Genomic DNA, 18,042 nt, shown 5'->3' on the forward strand with positions numbered 1-18,042 from the left:
CCATTCTTCCAGCTCCCACAGAACCAGGGCCTCTGAGGCACAATATACATACCTTCTTGATGTGACAAACATCCCCCTGAGCACCTACTGTGTATCAAGCAGAGCCGTAGGTCCCATATAAAGAAGGTTTTGGAGGTCTTCCATCATCTTCAGTAAACACGTACTGAAGAATGATGGACGGAATGGATGTTGTTACAGATCACTTAATGTTCAAGGTGGAGGTGGCTGCAGAAATCATCTTGCTTAATCTCCCTTCTTTTATACAATCATTTAGTGAGAGCTCCCATGGGCCAGATGTGATGATTCCGTTTAATAAGCTCGACACTCCTGGGCTGTAAGTATCATTACCTTCTTTCTGCAGCTGTGGAAACGGCTACTCTTAGAGGTTAACTCAGGTGCTGCAGAATGGCCTGTGGGTTAGCCTGACAGCCACTTTCAGCATTCCTTGGCCTACCTGCCTTCTTTTCAAGTAAGTTACTAAGTTAAGCACTCCACACCAGGTACTGTAGAAAAGTTTTTTAAAAAGCTCAAAATGGACCAAATGGAAAAGGAAATGGCACTAGTCAATCGCCTGTGTGCCTGAGTACCAATCTCTTCAGAGTGTTCTTCTGTGATTAGTGCCTGCAGTACAGATAAGGTTAATGGCCCTTGACTCAGGCTTGGCTTCTTAGCGCCCTCCCAATTCCATTTTTAATTGTTAGGACTGGGCTTTGGGGAGAAATCAGGAAAAATCAAGTTGGGTATCCAAGCATCACCTGAACAGTGAATTCACCTGCACCTGTGACAGCACTTCACCCCCCTCCACACTAGGGCTCAGCCCTGTATGTTGCTCCCTGCCCTCCTTAACTTTGAAAGGTAGCAGAACGTGCCGCCCTCAAATATGCCACTTTGCTATATTGATTATTTAGAGCTGTAGGCACTTGAAAAGCAGCAAATGCTGAGAGAGGATTTCTCTGAACTTCCCTTATCTGACTAAAGTCTGATCCTCCAAAAGGAACTCACTTATCACTGGAGAGGAGACTAAAAGTCAGCACCACATCCAGACACATGTTGTCACAAATTATCATACCTCTCTTCTTCCAAGAGTGCATTTATCTTTCCTAAAAATCATTTACTTTCCCCTAAGAGGCCTACATCCCCTTTCCCTATTAAGATTGCATTTAATACTGAATTCTAAGCCACCTTAGGGACTTACTAATTTTTCCCCGGTATCTCCCATCTATACATGAAGTCTACCTGTTAAGAAATTTCTCTTTTTCTCTTGTTAATCTGTCTTTTAATACAAAAATCTCAGCTAACTACTCAGAAGGATAGAGTAAAATTATTTTCCCTCCCTCTCCTTCAGAAGTAACCAGTTCTTGGCTTGGAATTCTGCCCCAAATGTTACAGCTGAGAAAGGGCTTACTTTTCATCAATTTATTTATCCTGACATTCGCTCTAAAGATGATGATATTGACAATAACAATATTAGCTCAACTTTTTTATCTTAGGCAGAGAAGAATTAAAGTTCATCTGGTTTTTTAAAAATAATTTTATTATAAAAAGTAATGCTTATTTATAAAAAACCGGACTTGTACAAAATGAAAGCTAAAATTCTTCGGTCTTTCTGCTCACTCCCATGCCATTTTCTGGAGATGACCACTGTTTAGAAGTTTGCCATGTATTTTTCTGATATATTTATGCATTTACATATGCATGTATTTATGAACTTTATACAAAATGAATAATGCTTTGCACACATAACTTATTCCTTCTAACATTTGTTTAGAATTCTACTATAAGGATAAACTATAATTTTTTTAATCACTCCTCTACTGATGGGCATTTAAATTATTTCCAGCATTTTTTTATAAATACTACTGTAATTAATATACTTCTACATGTTATGTACTCGTGTGAGCTTAATTGTAGAGTTAATGCCTAGAAATGTAAGGTGATCCTATAAGGTGTATACTGGGACTGTCTCAGGAAAATCAGGTATATGTTTACTGAAAAATGGAACTTCTACTGAGTCAAAAAGTAGTATTTAAAATGCTGATGTAGTGCTGGCTTTGGCAGCACATATACTGAAATGCTGATGTTGTCAGACAGCCTTGATGATGCCAATTTATAATCCACCAACATTCAAGAGCACCTATTTCTTCGGACTTTCAAAATACTGAGCATTATACTAATAATTATTCTTTTTAAATTTTATTTTATTTAAAAATTTTCAGTTACAGTTGACAGTCAATATTCTTTTATATTAGTTTCAGGTGTGCAGCATAGTGGTTAGTCATCTTCCCAATTAGTCTAGTACCCACTTGGCACCATACATAGTTATTACAATATTATTAATTATATTCCCTATGCTGTACTTTACATCCCGTGACTATTTTGTAACTACTAGTTTGTACTTCTTAATCCCTTTATCTTTTTCACCCAGCCCCCATCCCTCTCTCATCTGGCAACCATCAGTTTGTTTTCTGTATCTAAGAGTTTATTTCTGTTTCATTTTTTTTGTTTATTTTGTTCTTTGGATTCCACATAGAAGTGAAATTATATGGTATTTGTCTTTGTCTGATTTATTTCACTTAACATACTACTCTCTAGGTCCATCCATGTTGTTACAAATGGTAAGATTTCTTTTTTTTTTAATGGCTGAATAATGTTCCATTGTATATATCACATCTTCTTTATCCAGTCATCTATTGATGGGCACTTAGGTTGCTTCTATATCTTAGCTATTGTAAATAGTGCTGTAGTGATCATAAGGGTGAACTAATAGTTATTCTTGAATTTGCCATACAAATTAGCAAGAAATAATAGCTTGTTTTAACTTGTATTTATTAATAATCAATGAGGCTGAACATTTTTTCTTATTATTGGTCTTTTTGTTTCATATTTTTACAAACTACTTGTTTATGTCCTTTATGTCTACTTTTTTTTTTTGAATTATTGGTCCTTATTGATTTGTAAGAGCTCTTTGGAGATTAAAGAAGTTAGTCCATTGTTGGCATATATTTGGCTAATATTTTTTTTTCTACTGCGATGTTTTTATTTTGACTTTGGATGTTTTTAGCCTTAAAAAAATTTTAAGTCTTTATATAGATTTTTTTAAATGACATTTGGATTTTATGTCCAAGATTACAAAAAACAAAAACAACTAAAAGTAACCAATTTTTACTTTATATTTTTTAGATTTTTTTAAATTTAAATTTTGAGCCACCTAAATTTTATTTTAGTTTAAGAAACAAATTCAGCTTTATTCGTTCCACGTTGTCAAGTCACTTTTCTTAACACCATTCACTGAATAGCATGTCTCTCCCATCCCGTCATTTGAAGTGTAGCTATATCTTATGCAAACCATCTATTTATACTTAGGTCTATTTCTGACCTCTCTGTTTTCTTTTATTGATCTATTTGGTCTTATATAACAGTAGTAGTATCTTGCTATATAAAGTCTACCGTCTTTAATATGTCTTAATATCTGGTAGGCCCATTTCCCTATCTTTACTTTTTTTTTCAGATTTTCCCTGATTGTTCACTCCTGTTTAAACTCTTCCAGTGGAACCCTCCCCCACCCACTAACATGGTTGTTATTTCATCAGGATTGCATTGAGTTTGTAGATTAAGCTAGGGAGGACATACCTTTATATCACTAAGACTTTTTCAAGAATAAGCTATGTCTTCCTTTTTTAGGTTCTGTTTAATTACAGGGCAGCCGTCAAGGAAAACATGGAAGAACAGATATAATAAGTGGTTTGTTTAGATTTCATGACATTGCACGACGCGGTCACTGTGCTGTTGCTCATTAATAATGTATGGTTCTGTGCGCTATGCAAAAGTGAGTGAACGTGGTGCCTGACAGCGCATTTCCACTGACTGCAGCACCTGCATCTGTGACACACCGATCAGGTAATCTGTGTCTCTGATTTCTCACTGAATAAAGCTGCATCTTCAGCAGACCCCAAAAGCGATCAAAAGGGCTCTATCCATTAACAAATATCAGTCTTATCCCCATTTCTAGATTTTATGGCCACTTTCTATATTGTGCCTAGATAAAATGCTAGGCTGCAGCAGGAGGTACCAGTCCAGGGGCATGGTCCTCTTGAAGGGACAAGTTGTACCTGCCCCAGAGGTGGCCCTCAAAAAAAAGTCACACAGGAGGCAGGCTGCTTTTTCCCAATTCACCTACCCCTCCTCCTTTTTCTTTTTGCTTAATTTGATTTTAAAAGTCTGCCTCTGTTGTGCTTTCTTCCATCGGTAGGTGGAACCTATTTCATTATTAGTCATAAACCATAGGTAATGTACTTCTAAGCTTGACCCACAAGGCCAATAATGTACTGCATCGGCTACTACTCTAATTTGGCTTTTTGTTATGAAAAGTGTTATAAACTGAGGTGCCTGGCCCATGATCTGGATCTTGCTGAGTTCTGATGGGTTGAATGTGATCCTGCCCCAGCTGATCTTAACTTAGTGGGTTGGGCAGAAAGCTGTCGCCACCCTTGAAATACTCATACTGTATGTGTTCTATGTATTACATGGCCTATTATTTTTATTTTTCCAGCAGGTGGAAACTGAGCTGTCACACCACATCTCTAGTGAGGACCACCCTTAGAGTCCCTCTATCCCTGGATGGCCTCTGATAATACCTGATAGGTTCAAGTTCAGTAGGTTCTGAAGTGAAACACCTGAAGTGCAATGATAATTTATAAACATTGACATAGTACACTTGTATGACTAGAACAGAACAGTGGTGACCTGCATCATACGTTAGCCAAGAGGATGTTGCTGGGGCCTAGGGCGCCCCGGGGTTGCCCTGCCTCAGCAATTCTTCCTGCTGGCTTCCTTTCTCACAGCTGCAGAGCGTGGCAATTATGGTTGGGGGATTGGTGCCATCAAGCAGACAAGAGCTAGAACAGGAATTGGCTTTGTCCCCCCTTCGCTGTGACTGCAACAGAAGATCATCAAGACTCTGAGGGTGTTCCTGGCTGGGAAGACCAAGGAGGGCCTGGGCCGACCCAGGGAAATTTGGATATGTGCTGTTTTGGTCTGAGTAATGCACTCTTGTACTTTTCATTTTTTCTATAATCTTTCTATCCATAAGCAAGTGTTCCTATGCCCATGTCAGGCCAAGAGACGACAGCACTGAGCAAATCCCCATCTGAGCCACAGACTGATGCTCTGAACCCTGAGCCCAGGAGGGAGGCAGCCTCCAGGCTGCACTCGTTAGGACCTGGTCGTGTTGTAGGTGCCAGAGTCCAGCTTGCTTTGGAGCCGAAGGACTCACAATTGGAAGGGGGGTGCCAAGCACATCTGGTCTCAAGAGTCATCTGAAGGCACACAGAGGAAGCTTTGTGCTTAGGCTCTACAGCCAGACAGCCTCAATTCTAATCCCAGCCCAGACACTCAGCAGCTGTGTGACCTTAGGCATGTTGTTTTATCTCTCTGGGCCTCAGTTCTCACCGCTGTAAAATGAGACTATGACAAGCACTTATTTGGCAGGAATTCTTGGAGATAGAAGTAAGCACCTAGCCTAATGCCCAGCTCATAGCAGACCCTCAATGAGCAGTGAGCATTAGCTCATTACTGTAGAAGAGACCCAATCTTTCCTCATACCCTGCAGAGGTGTGGTTTGGAGGGTAAGGCAAGATTCTGGGACTCTTCGCAGACTGAGGAATGCTCTACTCCAGCTAGGTAAACTGATAAGCAGGTGGAAACTGAGCTGTCACACCGTATCTCTAGTGTAGACCACCCTTAGAGTCCCTCTATCCCTAGATGGCCTCTGGGCCAGGCAAAACATAGAAAATGAGACCCAGGGAGCTTGTGACCTGGAATCCACCTGGATCTGAGCACAGACCCTCTGGAATGTGAACCCGATGTCTTGTCCCAGCCTTGAATAGAGGACCCTATTTGGCTCAGATCCCTAAGGGAGTGGACAGTGCACCCCTCTTCTTTTCTGGTGAGACTACTTGTGTCATAAAACTGTGCAGTCATCAGCGCCCCTGGAAAAGTCAGGTCGTTGTGGGGAATCTAACTGGAAGCCCAAATTTGGCTTCCCAGGCAGCCCCTACCCTGTGCTCCTGAGTAATTAAACCAGAGCCTCCTGGGCCTGTGGGCATGAGTGGTACAAGGTGGTGGTTTCCATTGCAGCCATGGAAGCTCTAGCTGAGTTGCGGTTGGCTCTGCTAATGGTGAAGCTCTGGGTCAGTACATATAGAGGCCAAAACACCAGACTCGTGGCGAGGGGCCTTGGGAAGGGGATCAGGGCACATGGTCTCTAAGGGCCGTCTTCATTCTTGGTCCTGTGATTCCACCAGACCATAACTAGCAGTCATTCACCATCTTGCATCTGTTTAAAGCAGCCTTGGTAACATACTGGAACCTTCTGGAGAGCTTTAAGAACTCCTGATGCTTGTGTCCCACCTGCACAGTTTCTGATTTAATTAGTCTTGGGAAAGGCCTTGGCACCGAGATTTTAAAAATCTTCCCAGATGATTCTAATGTGCCACTGGCAAAAAGGCAGATGAGCTAATAATAATCAATAATTACAATTTAAGTGCCAGATACTACACTAAGCATGTTATCTATATTATCTCCTTCAGTCCTCCCAATAATCCCCATTTTCCAGATGAAGAAGCATGCTCAGAAAGGGTAAGAGAGCAGTAAGCACCGGCATTCTATCCCAGGGCTGCCAGATTTCAAAAGCCAGGCTGGTAACCCCTATAATAACTGCCTTTGAGGCAACGTGAAGAGGAAGACCGGTACATGTCTGGGGCAGGCCCCTCAGGAACGGTTGGTACCCTAAGAGTTTCCCCTGTACCCAACCTGAGGTTCCTGGCTCTTCGTTGGCTAGTTGGAGCACTGGCAGGACAAGTGGGGTTGGCTACTTCCCCAGAACCCAGCGACTCAAGAAGCCCTGGGGGACCCGCCTTTTCATTTGGGAGAGGTGGAACCTGAGACTTTGTGCTCGGAGAGATGGTGAATCATGAACTTAGTTTCCCAGTTCTCGTAATGAATGGCAGTCTTTCAACTTGGGACATAGCATCAGGTGAGATTTCGTTCCCAGGGGAGAGGTAGGGAATCACATTTTGTTCGCCAGGTGTTTTGGGTTTAAAGCAGACTCAGAAAAAAAGGAGGCATCCATAAAATAGGACCAGAGCTTTTTTATTTGCAGTTTCATTGAAATTTAGCGAAAGGCAAACCCAGCAGGTACCTGTTTTACTGGCAGTAAAAGGAAATTGGACAGCAGTTATTTAAAAGGAGTCGGAGTTGTTTAAATCTAAAATGTAGGGGTAAGCGTATGTTTTAAAAGAAAGTTTACAAGGCTTGGGGATTTGGGTTGAACTGTTTTTGATGAATATGACATGGAAAATATTTTCTTTTCTTATTTTAAACTTTCCCCTTTGCTGTTTGTTTTCTAAATTTAGCGGTCAAAAAGAAATATGCAAATATAGCTGGAAAAAAAAAACTGGAACAAGTCAGGCAAGTTTCAAAGTTTGGTCAACGTGATAGACTGAAAATAAAACTCTCCAAGATGAGAAATAATTCTTCTCATTTTATAGAGCAAAGTCATTATTTCGGCTTAAACAATTTCAGATGTGATTGACCTTATTAGACGTGGAAGTGCTGGATCTGGCACTTCTCAAACGGACAACAAAGACCGGGGAGGAGGTGGCTGCCTAAATGTCAGCCAAGAACTCTCTGCAGGAGACTGGAGGGCTGTGGGAGGTTCATCAGGCTGTCACTCACCACCTCCCCAACCTTGTTCCTGCTCATGGCAAATCAAGGGCCTCTTACACCATGGTCTAGGTGGAACCCCCTGCCCCAAAGCCTGACCACAGCCTTGCCTTCTAGGGAAGGCTGGGAATGCCCTACCCAGCTCTGGGCTCAAATCACTGGGCCAGATGCCAGAGACCAGCCTGATATCTTAGAGTGGATGGCTGCCACCTACACCATGTCATTGTGGCTCATTTGTTGGTTTTTGTTTATTTTGTTTCTTACTTTTTGAGAATGGTTTTTTATTTATTGAAAGAACTGTGGACTGACATCTCTGAACTTTTAGTCATTAGAGAAGAATATTCAACTCAAACTAGTTCAAGGAGAAAGAGAGAGAGAGAGGGCAAGAGCCACTGAAAGTCATGTGATGTGTCAGAGGATCCCATTTATTATCTGTTTTCTCCTCAATTGATCATAAGTAAGTTGAGAGCAGAGACGATATTTAGGTATTCATTCATTCACTCATTCACTCATTCATTCCTTTATTCAGGAAATGCCCGCTCAATACCTACTATGTGTCAGGTGCTTGGAGCTCAAAGATGAGGAGCTCACCATCTAGTGGAAAAGAAAGAAGTAAAGCACAACTGCCAGTGCCATGTGATATAAGAGCTCCATGAACACCCCCTCCAGAAAGGGCAGTGCAGGTCCCATCAGTGACTCCAAGTGGCTCCAAGCCCAGGATCTCAGACTTCTCAGGCTGATCCAGATATAGCTCCTCATGGCCCCACAGCCTAAAGCCAAAGGACACATTTACCCCTCACATGCTGATATGCCAAGCAAGCAGCGTGATGGGAAAAGGAGATAGCAACGCATTTTCCCTTTAGGAGAGGGGAGAAGGGGAACGTCATTCACTGGTCACCAGTTCGTGGTGTGTGCGCTGACTCCGGACTCCTGCCCCAGCTGGGGTTGAGGTGGGGTGAGCCTCCATGGCCACTTCTCCAGCTACCTGTGCTCTAAGGTTAGGTGTGCAGGGGTTATTCATGACCCTCCATGGCTGTGCCTTGTGTGAGATGGAGAAGGAAAGGGGCCAGATTCCTGGATTTCTCTTCTGGAGACCATACTGCTTTTTGCTTATTTCTGTCTTCACAGCCTTTTGCACAGTATCTGCACATATAGACTTTCAGTAACTAGTGGGATGCCCATAGGATACCACCTGTGGATACCCAGGGCGGGGATCTGAATCAGGCTGTGGAGCATGGGGGAGAGCATCAGGGATGGCCCTTAGGTTTGTGGTTTGGAGGATCTGGAGGATGGGACTGCCCATCTCTGCAACAGGCAACTAAGGAGAAGCAGCTGCTTTAGGCATCAGTGAGGAATTCATTTTGAGGTGCTGAGTTAGAGGTACCCATGGGACATTCAAAGGCCTGGAAGTCTCCAGATCAAAGAACAGGGCCGAAGGGAAAGGAGAGTTGGAATGCTGGAAGAAAATGAGCTGTGGGTGGGCGTGTGAACTGGGGGTAGATTCCAAGGAAGAAGAGCTCTGGGCGGTGATGGGTGAGGCCAGGAAGGCACTGGATGGAGAGAAAGCGATGGCCTCACAGAAGTCACATCCCACCCTTCCTCAGTATCCCCTCCACTTGGCTGACTCGAAGCCAACCAGTTTTTCAGCTCCAAACCCTGGGGACTGCTGGGTCAATGTGAAAGCAGAGCTAAGACCTCTGGGAGGGGGCAGGCCTTGTGTTTCCATGGCACCATCTTCACAGGTGAAGGGTCTAACCTTGGAGGAGGGCTGGACCATCAGAGGCTGTGGGCCTGTGGGAGGGAGCAGCAGATGTTTCCTGACAGCATCTATAAGGATGTCTAGCTCAGTTTTGAGGCCCTGAGAGGGACTTCTCCAAAGTGCCTTGGCCTGAGCAGATGCTCTTCCGCAACATTCCCTATGGCCTTGAGGAAGCTTTGAACGAGGTGCGGGAAGGCTGCAGACTGGGGTTGGGGGGACAGTCTCAGAAGCATTCCTTCCACTTCCTGGCACATGGGAGGTATTCAGTGAAGCTTTGTCGAATGAATGGGTAGAGGAATGAATGAGTGAATTCAAGCATTTGTAAACGAATGAATGCTCAGGTGATCGTTAGAACTCCCAGAAGGGTGCCCCAGTGACTGGTAGATGGATGGCTCTCAGTCAATGTTTATTGGGCGATAGGTGAGTGTGGGATGAGGGCTCAAAGGTTTCCTGAGCCCAAAGAGTAGCCATAAGTTCTAAATAAATAAACGTTATTCCCACAGTGGACTTGAAGGATAATTCGTGGCATACTCTCCCTTTGGGAGCTTCTGCAGTTTTTCTTTTGTTTTAGCTCCTCTGCCATCAGCTGGGGACTGCTTTCTATCTCCCTGACCCTGATCTGGGGGGAAGAGGGGGTAGAGTTAACACATTCTTTTCCCGGATGGGAAGGACATAAAGGATCTCCCTCATTCTCACTTTCAAAGTTGGACAGCTTGGGTCCTTCTAGTAATGCAGGGTTCAAGTCAGAACATTCTCTCTCTCCTTTCCCTCCTTCCTTCTTTCCCTCTGTCTGTCTTTCCTAAAATGGATTTCGAGACTATGGGGGCTCTGCTACATCTGTCCAGTCCTTTGCATGGCACTAACTCAGAATGTCACAGTGTGGCGGCTGCAGCTATTGTCACCACCCTGAGCACAGACACCCTAAGTATCTGTCTATAGTAGTGGACTCAATGAAATCTCCCTCACTGGTCCTTATCTCAGGGAGATCAGGGACTGGTCCTAGGACAGGATGTGCAACCGGAAGCGGGAACACTACCGAGTGGCCTCCTTTAAGGGAGTCAGTGCTTCCTGGAGCCTTCTGCATTCCTGTCTGGCGAGATTGGGAGCTGGGCTCTCAGGGGGACATGGAGGCCCTTGGCTGTTGGTGGATGTCCCTGGCATCACCTAACACATTGGTTTCCTTTCCTGCAGGCCCAGCTGCCTTCCTGGTATCATCTCTCTGGGGACTAGGCCTGTGACAGAGTCCTCCTTTAGGGGTTCTGTGCATGGACAATTCTCACCTGCCTTCCTACTGCTTCTGTGTGCCCATGGCTCCCACCCAGGCTGCTGGTCAGGATGGAGTCAGGAGGCCCTCAATTGATGATATTTCAAGGCGCTCTGGGGAACATTCAGCCAGCAGTTTGGTTCAAATACTGAGGTGTCGGCATCTATCCATTCATCTCAGATGTGTCCTTCCCCAGCGTCTTTCATGGGGGGACTTTGGGAGCACAGAGCAGGGCGTGGCTAAGAGAGGGGACGCTGGGCCACGGCATCTGTTATTCATCACTCCCCAGCACTTAGCACGGGAGGACCAAGTAGATCTGACATGAGGCTATTTCAGCAGCACACGCAAGTCTCTGAGAAGAGGTATCATTTCTGTGCACTTGACTTCTAGCAGCCCTGGCAATAGCCTGTGAGGGCCTGCTTATCCTCACAGGTAGTTCTCTGTGTAGCAACTTGTCTAAGCCCTTGGTGTTTAACTCATCGTGCCTAGCCCATCATCAGGCCCAAGTTCACCCCTAGGAGACTGTTGATCTGCTGGTTGATCGGCAACCTCCAGCCTTGTTGGTGATCCCCTCAGGATACCTCATTTTGGGGGTCTGATACGCTCCAGAGTTGTCCTCTCTATATCCAGCACAGAACAATGATTAAGAGTATGCGTTTCAAAGTTAAAACGATGAGTTTGAATCCAGAACCTGTGACTTACTAAGTCTCCCCTTGAGCTTTTTGAAAAATAGACTTTATATATTTTAGAGCAGTTTTTTGAGCAGAAAGTATGGAGAGTCCTCACATACCCCTTCCCCCTCCTCACACACAGGTACTGTTCTTAACTTCTCGAGCCTCAGTTTCCTCATCTGTACAGCAGGGGCGATAATGACTTCTTGCTCATGGAGTTGGGGTCAGGTACAAATGAGGTCTTGCAAGTGGCTCCCACCTGGTAATTAGTGCTTACTAATTAGTGGCTACTTTATCCTCTTGCCTGTGGCCCCACTGATGCTGACCTTTGTCTCAGGTGACAGGAACACCCTCGAGGGGCTTTGATGAGAAGGCGTACCTGGCGGCCAAGCAGCTGAAGGCGGGAGAGGACCCCTACAGACAGCACGCCTTCAACCAGCTGGAGAGTGACAAACTGAGCTCTGACCGGCCCATCCGGGACACCCGCCATTACAGGTGTGGCCTCTTTTGTGCTGATGGAGAAAGAAAGGGCCAACCCCAGGTAGCCTGTTTCCTTTCAGGATTTAAGAAACGAGGAAGATTTCCTCAGTCTCCGTCTAGTTATTGGGACATTCAAGTCCTCATCCTCAGCTGTTCTCCTGACGCCTCTTTACTTCATTGCCCTCCCAAGGGCCTGAGAAGGCCAAGGAGACCTTCCCAGCTGGGAGGCCCCTCAGCACCTCAGTCTGAAGTCCCAGTGAGAGTGACCTGCCAGGGGACCACAGGAGGTCCAAGGGGCTAGGCAAGCCAGGTGTTCCAGATGCCCTGCTGTGGAGCCTGAGGTGAAGAGGGACCACCCGCTCTGCCTACACCGTGAAAACAGCACAGTGCTGTGCACTGCCCATTGCCACCTCTTTCCTTCCTTTCTTCCTGCCCCGTTGCTACCTCTTCCTTGAAACTCCCGGGAAGGCTTCCCGGCCTTGCTCTTAGTTCTCCCAGGGTGATAGGTACAGGAGGCTATAAATCAAGGATCAAGGACACCTTCCACGCTAATTCCAGCTCCTACAATTCTCATTGTGAGTGACCGACCTTGGGCAGGTCATCAACCCCCCTTGGTTCAGGCCCTTGTTGTGTCCTGTCTAGATTATACAAGTCACCACCTCGTCTCATCTCTTCCTGCCCTGACCTACAAGAACAGTCTGAGCTCCTTCATCTGAAGAGTGAGGGGCACCCCCTCTCCCCTCGGACCTCTGCTCCTTTTCACCTGGTGTTGAATGCTCCCCCAATCCTGAACTTTTCCTGTCTCGCTCCTCATCTTCCCACATGCTGTTCCCTCTGCCTGAACCGTGCCCCTCGCTCCTCCTCACCTTTACAGCTCTCCTCGGTGTCCTCTCCAGGGAAGTTTCCTTAGCAACACAGGGTGCTTTGGGGACCTCCTCTACACTCTGTGCAGACAGCTAACAGGGCAGCAAGGGATTGCTGGAGCTGACCTACCCATGTCCCTGCATGGGCTCTGTTGGACCCAGCTGTGTATCCAGTGCCAGGCTGGTCCTAGTTTGAGGGTAGGCGAGAATGACTGGGGTCAAGGTTGCGTTTCCTTCTGAAGTAGCTACTCCGCAGCCCAAAAGGTGTATGTGAGCTCAGAGTGCAGAAGGGGGCCTGATTTTAGCACCTTCCTTGTCACTCATGGAGGTGTGCCTGAAGTCCACGTGGAGTTCGGGGAGCTCCAGACTATCCTTAACCACAGCACTGTCAGCCTCCAGAAACCACTCGTGCTACCAAATTGGGTAATAATCCTGCTGCTCAGAAGGCTCCCACCCAGGTCTAACAGCTAATTCAGGCCCCAGGAATTCTTTCCCTTTCAGTCATGGGGCAGTCTCCCCTCGTGTCTGCCTGCACGTTGGGGCCTTCCAGGTTATATCTATACAACTCTTGAAGACCTTTCGTGGGCAGCCCTGACCATGGCCAAACTAGGTCCAAGGCCTGGAGGTTCTGCTGACCCAAATCTGTGAACTGAGAGTCTGGCCTGGATCACCTCTGCCCTCCTTCCCACCCACCCAACTCAGCCTCCTCAGGTGTTCACTGAGGAGCTTAAAGCGGAAGTCCCTCTTGCGGTTACACGTATATTAAAACGAGGCTTCATCTCCAAGGCAGTGATGGGTTGGGGAGGCCCAGTGCTGTTGCCCGGCCTTCTCAGAAATGCAAGGTGGATCAGGAGTGTGTGCGTGTCTGTGTGTCTGTGTGTCTGTATGTGTGCACGTGCACGCACACGTGTGCGAAGGGGGAGCAAGGGAGGTTCTGGCTTTGGTGGGCAGGACCTCCCATGGTGGAGCCAGGTATTCTAGGGTGAACCACATTCTTGCCCTTGGCCTTCCAGACTGCAGTGTCCACTGGACTGTAGGCTAGTTCCTGGTCCAACCCTCAGTCTAGGGGGCGCCCCTCAAGGGGAGCGAAGACAGACCTACCAGCTTCACAACCCCAAATTCGAAACACAGGCATGAGATGAACCTCTTCATAGGCCCTTGGTTCCTAGGAACTGCTGGATAAATCCCCATCATCACTGATATGAATCTCAGAGAAATGCAGGGTGGAGAGAGTTGGAAGGGGTGGGTGGGAGGAGGTCAAGCCTACCCTCCAGTTGGGGTGTGGGTATCTTGGCCACCTCAGGTGGAGAATGGACATTGAAATCCAGATTCCCCTTTTCCTGGCACTAAGTGGTTGGGGTTCAAGGATAGAGACCTGGGGTTCCCAGAGGTATATGCTGGGGCGCTAGGCACCCAAGAGGTCGCTGCTTCTCTCAGTACTCTGCATCTTATTAGGTACCCCCAAGTCAGCATGCCTTTGGGAGGGTGAGCACTTAGGAAGCCTAGCTTCTCCAGGGACAGAGGTGACTTCCCTTGCCTCCCCTACTCCCTCCCATCCCCTCTCAAAGAGTATTTATTATTTTGAAGCCTCTCAGAATTTCTCCCATGGGGGTCCCAGGCTGGTGGACCTCCTGTCTGTCTAACCCGATCTGCTCTGCAGGGCAGGAAATGGGCCTGGGAATTCAGCTGTGAGCTGCTGTCAGTGGAATGAATGCTATAATGAAAAAAATAGTCACTGCCGGAATAGCAACTGTAACAAAGAAGATGCCATGAAAACCAGCGCCGCGGCTGCCTTCCCGCAGGCCCCAGGAGTGTGAACGAGCGCCTTCGCAGAAAGGCAGGGAAGGAGGCTGGCGGGAATGGATTGTTTTCATTCCCTTTCCCAAGGAAGGGGAGCCAGCGGGCCAAAAATGTGGTGTCTGGAGATGGCAAGCACAGAGCTGCTGCGAGGGAGTGGGCTGGTGGGAACTGCCTTTGGTGTCTTCTCGGAGGTTTCAGCTTCCTCCAGGAGTCCCGGAGAGGCTGCTCCCCTGCCTGGTGTCACCAACCGGCTGTTAGTGTTGGGCAGTGAGAGGGAGGAATTCACAGGACAGCAGGATGGGGGCGACTCCTTTCCAGTTCCTACCAAATGTCATGAGCCCAGAGAGGCAAAATAAGAAGCTACAGGGCGTCAGAGACAAAAGAGAAGCTATTTCCCTCCCCCCACCCCATTCTGTCTCTTGGCTGCTTTGTTGGGCAGGGAGTTCTGTCTGCTGGACCATGACTGGGTCCTGGGCCCGGTGCTGCCTGCACGTAGTCAGAGCCCTCCTAAACACTTTGGGGACTGTGGGCTCCCAGTGCTCTAGGTCTTTGGTGAAGAGCCCCCCTGGCATGGGAAGGTCCCCCAACCTGTGGCATCCCTCTGAGGACTCCCGGTGGCCTGAGCAGGGTGGAGCCTGGCTGTGGAGGGGCAGCGCCCACATCCTGGCTTCAGGCTTGCCTTCTCTGCCCCACAGAGGTATTCTAGTGGGCAGCAGGCTGGACAAAGAAGCCTCAGCTCTGCCCCGAGGACACTCCTACAGCTGCCTTCTGACCTCTCTGCTCCCTTCTTAGTTGCCCGTCTGTGTCCTACTCTGTGGACCTGCCGGCCACCAGCGTCGTCATTACTTTCCACAACGAAGCCCGCTCTACCCTCCTGCGCACTGTGAAGAGGTGAGCCCTACCTCGGGACCCTCATCACCATGGTGCTGCTTCCCGTGGCCTGGGGGTGGTCTGCTGAGCCCCTGGCAAGGGAGGACACCTGGAGGGTGCTGTGGCCAGATGGTGTGAAGACCAGTGGGCACTGGGAGGGGAAGTCTTGCCTTCCGAGAAGCTGGTGAATTAGGGTCAGGGAGACCCCAGAAGTCCAATTGTTAGTGAGATGCACAGTCCAACGAAAGGTCAAGTCCCCAGGATGAGGTCAGAAATGCGGAGGTCAGGAACCCAGAGAGGCAGGGATGGACATGGGGCCGCAGGTGGATGGGTGCCAGGCCAGTAGGGGCCCATCAGTGATTATGAGAGAGGTACCCCTTCTGTTTTCCTAAGCGTGGCCCTGTGTTCACGTTCAACTCCTACTCGCCCTATTTCTTTAATGAACCTGGATGAGGACAGGGTTCAGAAAGGAGTGCCCAGGGGTATTCCAGGGATTAAAGGAGCTTGGGTTTCCTTTCTGAGGGAGTGAGGAAGAGGAGGGACAGTGGGAGGGAAAGAGTTGGGGGTTTCCTGAGAACATCCCTCCTGACCCAGAGGCCAGAAGGAGCCTCATTAGTCTTCCAGGCAGGCAGCTCCAGGTTCATTTGGGGGTGGCCCCTGGGTAGGCAGCCAGAGCAGCTATTGGTCCTGCCTTGACGACTAGACTGGGGCAGTGCCCGTCTCTCCTTCTGGGGTGGGTCTCAAGTGCCTGAGGGTCCAGGCAGCAGGGTTGCCGGGTCCTCAGAAGAGCCCGAGGAAGATACTGCTTCTCGGCCACTGATCAGGGCACAGAAGGTTTGCAAGCAGCTGGCGGTGGCTAGCCCCCGAGCTGGGTGGTGGGGATCCCCATGGCAGGGAGAGGTAAATGGAAGGTGGCCCCTAAATCTGGGCTCCTCTGTCCCCATTACTGCTCCAGTGTTCTGAACCGAACTCCTCCCAACCTGATCCAGGAGATTATTTTAGTGGATGACTTCAGTTCAGATCGTAAGTATCCACCTTCTTTGTTTGCACCCCACCAAACCCCCTCGTTTCCCCAAAATGCTGAGGCAAGCACTCTGAAGTTGTCCTGGCCATCACTGGCTGACCTCTGCCCCTCATTGGGATCTTCAGTCTTTTCTAGGTGCCCTCTCTGATGCTAAAGGAGGGGAAAGAGTGGTATTGCTTTGATGGGACGCTGGTGAGAGGAAATTTTTAAGTATTTAAAATAACATAATTATTACAAGCTTCCTTCTTACAGCTGCCATGAGCAGATTTGTCCATTCTTCTAGCTCCATAGGTGATGGTGCTGGTGCTCTCTGGCGCCCCCTGGTGGTAATGCCATATGTACACGCACCCCTTACTCCCACCTGGGAGTGGGGGGCAGGGCAATCCCTTGGCCACTAGAGATGGCCATGCTGCTCCATGCCTCCCCAGCCCCAGCCCTTCCTCTGGGCGTGGTATGGGACAGCTCTTGGGCAAACCACTTGTGGCCTGATGCCCATATCTGAATGAGCGTCCTTTTCCTCACCCTCAGCCGAAGACTGTCTGCTCCTGACCAGGATCCCCAAGGTCAAGTGCCTGCGCAATGACCGACGCGAAGGTAAGTTCTTGGACCCTAGGTGCCACCGCAGACGCACTTTGGTCTAGATGTCCGCACCTCCCCGCTTCCTTTTGGTGCCGTGTCATCCCAGGCCAGCATGGTCTTACTGCATTCCTGGTGGCCAGGACCAAGGTCTGTGGAAAGACCTTCCTGCTCTCCCAGGTCGGTTCCTATCCCAGCGTGACTGCAGGCAAGTTGCTCCACTTCTGACTACCTTGGTTGTCTCTTCTGAGAAATGGGGATACTAATAGTACCCTTTCTTCCTTGTACAGGTACTGTAAGGATTAAATGAGATAGGATGTATGGAAATGCTTTGAGAAATCAAAGGGCAGTATAAAGTAGATGTAACCTCACTTCCAACTGAGAGGTGTTTTGGGCATCAACTATGGCATAGGATTGTGTTTGGCTCTCTGGGGTGCATAACAGAAATATAAAATGCAGTCCCTGCCCTTGTAGAGCTTATCGGAATCCATCAGAACAGGCTGGTTATAATTACATGGTTGAATGGAGATCGGAGGCGAGGGCACCAAAAGAGAGGGGAGTGACCAGGGAGTGGGCCTTGAATGGATGAGGGGGTTTGTGAGACAGGGGAATGAGAGAGCATTCCAGGCTCGTGGATTCTGCAGGCAGAGGCTCAGGTCAAGCACGGGTACACATGGAATACTAATAGCCCTTCTCCTAGGTGCTCACCCTGTAGCAGGGATTGACTTTGTCTGCATTCTCACATTCAGTACTCATAACAGCCCATTTTCCCCAGATAAGGAAACCGGGGTTTAAGGAGGTTCAGTAATTTCCCCAGGGGGACGAATAGAGGAGCTAGGATTCTAACCCTAGTGTGGAGGGTCACCCCAAAGCCCAGCTCTTCACCTCCCTCTACTTACTCTCCCTTTCAGGGATAATCTGGGCCTGGTCAGCAGGGGGAATGAATGGAGTGAGGGTAGATGAGAGAGGACCTCTGAAGCCAGAGAAAGGCATTTTGACTTGATAAGGCAAAT

At 48.0% G+C, this 18,042-nt stretch overlaps 1 protein-coding gene across 1 annotated transcript in view; it reads left to right on the forward strand.

Annotated features, from left to right (window-relative positions):
* GALNT16 (polypeptide N-acetylgalactosaminyltransferase 16) overlaps positions 1–18,042 on the forward strand; it is a 73,086-nt gene that overhangs the window by 30,980 nt on the left and 24,064 nt on the right. The window contains exons 2-5 of the mRNA XM_039875350.1: positions 11,754–11,911; positions 15,352–15,450; positions 16,385–16,452; positions 16,982–17,047. Coding sequence (XP_039731284.1) covers positions 11,754–11,911; positions 15,352–15,450; positions 16,385–16,452; positions 16,982–17,047 — 391 coding nt within the window. The remainder of the gene's footprint in view (positions 1–11,753; positions 11,912–15,351; positions 15,451–16,384; positions 16,453–16,981; positions 17,048–18,042) is intronic.

This window comes from Pteropus medius, unplaced genomic scaffold (genome assembly GCF_902729225.1).
Source record: "Pteropus medius unplaced genomic scaffold, Ma_sr-lr_union100, whole genome shotgun sequence".
NCBI classification, from domain to species: Eukaryota; Metazoa; Chordata; class Mammalia; order Chiroptera; family Pteropodidae; genus Pteropus; species Pteropus medius.